Below are 7,930 nucleotides of genomic sequence, written 5' to 3' on the forward strand. Positions count from 1 at the left end.
GGGGGGCTCCTCATTAAAGGCTATCCCTTCTGATAATGGAGGCTATTATATTGGTTTACAATAGCAAGGGGGGGTTACATCGACCGGAGGGCTTGAGGATTCATTATAACAGTGGTTTGACTACCTCTTGAGCACTGTGCGAGGGCGTCTTTACAAGAGATTTGCATGGTGGCATGTTGGGCCGCCCCTCATACTTATATGAGGGTTTTTTACCACCTAGACGTCGCCTCTGAGGGGTCATGCTGTTGGAACTGACCCTGGCTTTGGAGAGCATGTCTGCGTTGCTAGAGTTGGCCATATCCCATAGTGAGACATCAAAACGAGTATTTGAAATATAATTTAGGGTTCCTTGCCTAAACCCGGTTCTATGAGAATATGAGTGAGATGTCTCAAAGCTTTTCCCTGCTGTCAAGAGTGCAAGGAAGAGAGGCATGCTTGAGAATGACCAGTTAGCAGGCGAGTGGCTCCCTTCATGAAGGAGAGGGGCTCACCTTATTCACCACTCAACCTGTCACTCTCCAACATATGCTGTTTGATTGGTTACTTCAAACTGTGGACAAGGCCAGGCGTATCCCATAATGAGACATCTCACTCATATTCTCATGGAACTGGGATTATGCAAGTAATGGTACATACACACCGAGAAATCTGACTGCTGAAAGGTACTTAGCTGAGTAGGAGGCCGTTCCTTCTCTTACTAGAACAAAATACATCTCCGCTGTGTATCGACGAACCTGTCGTTTCTACTTGTAGAATCGCAATGCCCATCAGTGGCCGAGAACTTGACATTGAGACAATCAGAGATCACAAACCTCCACTTGAGTGAGACGACAGAAGTGACAAGAAAAGGGGAAAAAGTGGGCACTTTTCCCAGTGAAATCTACCCCATTTTCATCAGAATTGTTCTAACTAAAACAATATTTTACATCTAGCTAAGGAGTTTTGTGATTGAAGAAGGATTTTTTTGTTAGGGTCAGTTTGATAATGTTAGCTTGCTAACTGAGCCAGACAGTCACACGAACATCATACGTAACGAATGGGGTAGAAAGTGCAGCACAATGCTCATAATAGTAAATGCTTTACCAATATACAGTATTTATCTAGCAAGTGCTCAAGACAAAGGAGATTATTGTGGACTACAGGAAAGGAGGACCGAGCACGCCCCCATTATCATCGACTGGGCTGTAGTGGAGCAGGTTGAGAGTTTCAAGTTCCTTGGTGTCCACATCACCAACAAACTATCATAGTCCAAACACACCAAGCCAGTCGTGAAGAGGGCATGACAAAGCCTATTCTGCCTCAGGAGACTGAACATTTTTGGTCCACAAAATGTTCTACAGCTGCACCATCGAGAGCATCCTGACTGGTTGCATCACTGCCTGGTATGGCAACTGCTCCGCCTCCTACCGCAAGGCACTACAGAGGGAAGTGCATACGGCCCAGTACATCACTGTGGCCAAGCTTCCTGCCATCCAGGACCTCTATAACAGGCGGTGTCAGAGGAAGGCCCTAAAAATTGTCAAAGACTCCAGCCACCCTAGTCATAGACTGTTCTCTTTGCTACCACATGGCAAGTGGTGCCAGAGCACCAAGTCTAGGTCAAAAAGGCTTCTCAACAGCTTCTACCCCCAAGCCATAAGACTCCTGAACAGCTAATCAAAGGGCTACCCAGACCCCTCTTTTACGCTGCTGCTACTGTCTGTTAATTATCTATGCATAGTCACTTTAACTCAAGCTACAGATTACCTCAATTACCTCAACTAACCGGTGCCTCCACACATTGACTCTGTATATAGCCTTGCTAGTTAGTGTCTTGGCAATCTTCTTATAGCCCAGGCCATCTTTATGTAGAGCAACAATTCTTTTTTTCAGATCCTCAGAGAGTTCGTTGCCATGAGGTGCCATGTTGAACTTCCAGTGACCAGTCAGTATGAGGGAGTGTGAGAGCGATGACACCAAATTTAACACACCTGCTCCCCATTCACACCTGAGACCTTGTAACACTAACGAGTCACATGACACCGGGGAGGGAAAATGGCTAATTAGGCCCATTTTGGACATTTTCACTTAGTGGTGTACTCACTTTTGTTGCCAGCGGTTTAGACATTAATGGCTGTGTGTTGAGTTATTTTGAGGGGACAGTAAATTTACACTGTTATACAAGCTGTACACTCACTACTTTACATTGTAGCAAAGTGTCATTTCTTCAGTGTTGTCACATGAAAAAATATACTCAAATATTTACAAAAATGTGAGGGGTGTACTCACTTTTCTGAGATACTGTATATTAGTAGTATTGATAACCATATAGCTGCCGACAGCCATACATATTGGAATTGATGTTGATAATACAAGAGAAGCAACATTTTGTAACATAAAAGCTAGCATAATATACCTTCAATGTATCCAGTGGGCATCTCAGAAGCCACAGGCTCATCAAGCAGGGATTGCAGCTCTTGGTCTAAAATATAAGTAAAAATTCATGCTGTTATTTAAACTGTCCACATTTATGATTTCGAGATCAATATCTTGATGGCTAAAGAAACCTGATCGGATGCTCTGTCTTGGCCTTCTTCCTGGCTGCCACTTGGACTAACTGAGAAAACAGAAGAAAAAAATGAAGACATACTTTGCATGCTTTTGAAAATGGCACAGCACCAAAAGTGAAGAAATGTCAGTAAGGAACTCAGTGGGAAGGTTAATGAATCCCAACAAAAATATATTCTTAGCATTTTTTTGGTTTTAAATAATGCTTTTAGTTTAATGGCAAATACATACAGATATTTACAAACATGGCATCACACTTGTGTTTTACTCCAGAAGAATATGCTGATTTCACTACAAGTTTCACCCATTTCACAGCACCACAAGTATTTGAAAAGTTCTAACATTATGCACAAAGTAGTAATAATACTTTAAATAACCTACTATGAAAAAAATTGATGGTAATTGTATTCTATTGAGTGTCTTTGAAATGTCTGTAAAGCTATAACACTTCATACAATTCAATTGTTTACCCTAACAAATTACAACCAGACACTTGCTGTCACTCTGGCTTGAGGTGGCCTCAAGTCCTCGGCATCTGCAACTTCAGAGAATATCACAGATGTCAAACCATTACCACATTCACAGTACATCCCATACAGCTGGTTGGAACAGAACTTTGAGAAAGTAGGCTCGTTTAATCAGACTTGAAACTTTTAAAACATTACGTGCCTTGTAGGGTCTTTTCAAAGACACTGGCTCTTGAAGTTGCTAATAGAAGAAAAAAATAGAACTGTTACACTTTGGTAATGTGACTAATAATCAAGTATGTCAAGATTAGAAGGGTGAGGTCATTTCTTCTCATATCAACTGTCATTAGGTTAGGATTTCATGCCGTCTCTACAATTTAAGACTTGTACTTGCATTAACTGTACGCTTTTCTTCACCCACATACTTGATTGTGTGTCAAACTTGCTGTCAACTTGCTGATTATACATTTAATGACCTAGTAGCCTAATGCAGGATCTTACCACCAGGGGCTGGTGGAAGCTGTGCCACTGGAAGCTGGGCTTGTCTGGGTTCATTTGTCTTTTTCTGGAGTGCTTCACTTGCATCGTCATCTTACAGAGCACAATGCAAAAAAAGTAGTCATTATTTTAATCTACTTCCTGATGCATGTAATGCACACTATGGAAGAAGAGTAGTTAAGAAATCCTCACCAGGTGGCTCTACTAGGAATCTGATAGGTTAAGTCACCGCCCTCTTCGCTGGTTCCTCGTCAGAGTCAACATTGGAGGTGTCAACCCCCCGTTTGGCTCATTGCTCTGCCACAGTGTAATTGTCTGTACGTGCAATTAATATTGTCATAAATACTTTCCTATTAAGACTGACAAAACGGGGTCAATTGAGTATTAGTAATTCACATAGTAATACTTTCAGAAAATACATATAGTACTTAAAAAACATCAAATTGATCAGAAATACACTGTAGACATGGTTAATGTTGTAAATGGAAACTGCAGATTTTTTGGGGGAATATCTACATAGGCGTACAGAGGCCCATTATCAGTAATCATCACTCCTGTGTTCCAATGGCACGTTGTGTTAGCTAATGCAAGTTGATCATTTTAAAAGGATAATTGATCATTAGAAAACCCTTTTGCAATTATCTTAGCACAGCTGAAAACTGTTGAGCTGATTAAAGAAGCAATTAAACTGGGCTTCTTTAGATGTATTACTTTACTTTATTCCAACCCGCCCAACACACAAGTCAGGGTATTTGAGTTGAACATCAAGATTATCTGGAAAATAAACTAAATAATGGAACATTGCAAAGGAGAAGTGGTTTGATGAACATGTACCCTCATACCATAGTGTTTTCCCCGATATTATTCCTTGTTCTTGTATTTAAACTGCACAAAAGGGGGTCAGGGTGTTACAAAATAGCACTAGTCCTTTTCCCTTCGCTCAAAAATATGTGAAAAAATGTATTCATGAGACATTCTGAATAATAGAAGGCATATCTATTTATAAATGAAATACAGACATCACACAACGCTTTCAAAATGTACACAGTCATCTACAAAGTAATAGATTCCATGTTTACCTTAAAATAAAGTGTGTAATAAAGGATATGATAAACTGTAGATCAAAAACATGGTTTTATTATAAATACATTAGTGGAATGGCAAACACTCATTGCCACACATGGTTTCTCTGGTAGATCATTTTTATGTAAACATTTTAAGAAGAATAGTTCAAGTCCATTGCTTAATACTTGTTGATGGACAAGGCTCTTAGCTACCTCGTTTCCACCACTTCTCTGTCAGTCTCTGTCAAAGGTTGTAGCCAGTCTTAGCCCATAAGCTTTTCCTTTTTTAATCCATCACTTTCATTCCTCCTCTCTTCTTTGCAGCCTCTATTCAACTCTTCCACTCTCATTCTCTTTCCTCAGACCATAGAATGGCTACTTCCTAGGAAGTTGTTGTATAACGGAGATAAGAAAGAGAAAGAATAGTGATAGTGAGAGAGAAAAATGTAGAGAGAGCTTCCACTACCTTTCGCTTCTCTCAGACCATAGAGGAGCTGTTTCCCTGGGAGAAGGAAAAAAAAGAAGAAAGAGAGGGAGAGATTTCACTCTTCATGAAGCAGGACTATTGGGAGACTACAGCTTTCCACTACACACTTTGTGAAAATGTTATGTGGAATAATCCTCTCTTTGTTGAAACATCGGGGGTGTCTACCCAAACCTCAAGCAGTCTTGGAGTGGGCTAATGCATTGTCGTTTTTTTCCATTGCTTTCTTAGCTCAAACCACGGTTCACAAATGTACTTTTATAGGAGAATTATACAAATCATGCTTATAATTAAATCATAACGTATTATGTTTATACAAAGTTATGAGCCTGGCATAGTCACTGTCACAGTTGAAAAAGAATTAAGATTATTGCTCTCACCACATTGAGATAGGGGATATTAACCAACGATAAAATTTATCCAAACGCCACAGGGAAGAATGACCTGGAGGGAGATAGACAAATAAATATGATGTGAGAACATTCTGATCCAGCAAATACTGTCAGTTCAGCTTAGAACTACCACAGAGTGAGTCTGTCTTTAATGTTGCCCAGGTTTCCAAGACAAATTTCCATTCGGGAAATATGAATATAATCTTATTTTCTCTTAGAACCACAGGGAGGTATCAGACATTTATGATTTTTGAAATATAAGCTTTCTCACATGTTTTGGCCACGGTAAAATGTTTGTCTTAGAAAGTGGTTCAAGGCTGGTCCTTGGATCTGGTCAGTAAAGTTATATAAACTTCTGTGGCCAGTTTAGTAGGAACACCACCCCGTTCATGAAAATGGATCACTCCTACAGACAGTCACGTGGCCATGGTTTGATTTATAAAGCAGATTAAACTAGAGGCGAAAGAAACACACACCTATTTAGGCGAGGTGCTGGATAGCAAAGCAGAACACTTGAAAAATGAAAGGAGAGCCGCACACTCTAGGAGCTCAGATGCAATCATTTAATAACCTAATATCCAACATTTTGACAGACAAGCTTTATAAAGCAGGCAGACAGGCATTGAGGCGTTCAGTTACTGTTCGACTGAAAGTTAGAATGGGCAAAATGAGTGGCCAACGCAACTTTGAGCATGGTATGATCATTGGTTCCAGTATCTCAGAAAAGTGTGGGCTCCTGGGCTTTTCACACACAACAGTGTCTAGGGTTAACCAAGAATGGAGCGACAAACAAAAAAGATCCAGGCAGCAGTAGTCTTGTGGGCAAAAACAGCTCTTTGATGAGAGGTCGAAGGAGAATCGAAAGAATCATGCAAGCTAACAGGTGGGCCGCAAACAGTGATGGACAGAACGACATCTCAGAGAGCACAGGGATCTAACCAAGGAACAGACAGATATAGGAGGGGCAATCAACAAGGTAATGGAGTCCAGATGAGTCCAGCAAGCACTGATGCATGTAATGATGGTGACAGGTGTGCGTAATGATGGGCATCCTGGCGTCCTCGAGCGCCAGTAAGGAGCAGCAGGAGCAGACGTGACACATATGATATGTGAATGGGCAACATTCCATTCCGAAGTCTGAGTTTATATTCTATTGCTTCAGTCCAAATAATTGCTGCCATCGATTTCAATTAATTTTGCTCTGTTTTTTATGTGGTTGGAACTTTCCAATCAGTCGGTATGAAAGAGATGAAACGAGGCAGGCGTTTAAAAATAGGGTGCTGTCGCCAAGGTACTGTATGTCTCTCATCTAGCATAATCCTCTCCCAGCTATCCTGTTTTTAAGTTGTTGTCCCAACTTGCTTCCATTAACGCATGTCTTCTAAGATGCTCTGGATGTCTAAGGCACTCAATGATGAAAGTGTCTGCTGAATTACCAAAATGTAAAATGTCCTCTTTTTCACTATCCTAGAGGTGCTCTATTTTCTAACACACCTGAACAGGAGCACGAAGCCGTAGCTCTCCACAGCCATGCCAATGATTGGCCAGCGGAACAGCACCAAGGCCACGCCCCCCAGGAAGAAGGTTGAGCCTCTGAGCTTCTGTCTCTGGAAGAAGAACCCTGCCGTCCTTTTCAGGCCAATGATGAATGCCAGGCCAGCCAGAAACAGAACCTGAAGGAAAGAAGGACGAGACAAGCTTTGTTTGAAAACGTAGAAAATACATTCTTCCTGTTTGTGCAGCTAATATTGTCACTGTCACTATTACTTCCTGTTACTGTGACTATTGTCAAGCAACCCAATTGCCGTTGAAAAAAATATGTAGACAGTACAGTGCAGGTGTGTATTAATTCCAAAATATTGGTTGTAGAGTTAGAGTACCATGTGAAAACAGTATAAGTCATGTTGTGTGTAACATCATGTAATTAACGCTATATCAGTGTCCTCTGTTGACCTGTTACCTGCTTCCCCTAGCCAGGCGGTGAAGGAACGTTGCATGGTGGTGAGTGTGTCAGTGTGTGGTAGCGATTATTACTCACATTCCCAAATGCCAGTAAGACAGAGTCAAAGTACAGAAGCACGCCAAAGAGCAGAAAGAAGAGGCCGAAGCCTGTGAGACCAACACCAATCTCTGGAACACACACACACACAAACATTTGTGAGAGTCAGCCCGGGCAGTTCAACCAACTATAAGCCTACAGACTGTTCATACATTTAGACAACCTCTAGAGGTAAAACTCACAGTATTCATATCCATAAAGGCTTTCACCATGACACACTTCAAAGTTCAAAGTCTACACAATGACATCACTCAAGTCCAAGTACATGTTGCTTATCGCAAGTCTCAGAGTTGAAGGTAAAAAAAAACAAAAAAACATTGTGATTGTATGGACAGCTGTTATTAACCACTTACTCTGAGTCTCTGTGATTGAAACCATGATGATGTTTTCGTCCTCCCCTGAATTCTCTCTCCTTCACT

General features: G+C 41.0%; 1 protein-coding gene across 1 annotated transcript; it reads right to left on the reverse strand.

The window, feature by feature from the left end:
• Positions 1–5,439: 5,439 nt before the first annotated feature.
• LOC106565310 (vesicle transport protein GOT1A-like) lies at positions 5,440–7,680 on the reverse strand. The gene is made up of 3 exons (XM_014132256.3): positions 7,491–7,680; positions 6,947–7,125; positions 5,440–5,504 (listed from the first exon to the last, which is right to left on the reverse strand). The coding sequence occupies exons 1-3, from the start codon at positions 7,605–7,607 to the stop codon at positions 5,477–5,479; spliced, it is 324 nt and encodes a 107-aa protein (XP_013987731.2). The 5' UTR covers positions 7,608–7,680; the 3' UTR covers positions 5,440–5,476.
• Between the last annotated feature and the right edge of the window lie 250 nt (positions 7,681–7,930).

This window comes from Salmo salar, chromosome 12 (genome assembly GCF_965601325.2).
Source record: "Salmo salar chromosome 12, fSalSal1, whole genome shotgun sequence".
NCBI classification, from domain to species: domain Eukaryota; kingdom Metazoa; phylum Chordata; class Actinopteri; order Salmoniformes; family Salmonidae; genus Salmo; species Salmo salar.

What these genes read in the sequence shown, in the direction of transcription:
- LOC106565310 (XM_014132256.3), bottom strand. Translation starts at nt 7,607, where the DNA reads ATGTTTGTGTGTGTGTGTGTTCCAGAGATTGGTGTTGGTCTCACAGGC. An exon ending in TCTTACTGGCATTTGGGAAT is followed by an intron (nt 7,126 to 7,490) that starts GTGAGTAATAAT and finishes TCTTTCCTTCAG; the next exon opens with GTTCTGTTTCTGGCTGGCCT. An exon ending in GGCTTCGTGCTCCTGTTCAG is followed by an intron (nt 5,505 to 6,946) that starts GTGTGTTAGAAA and finishes ATCTCCCTCCAG; the next exon opens with GTCATTCTTCCCTGTGGCGT.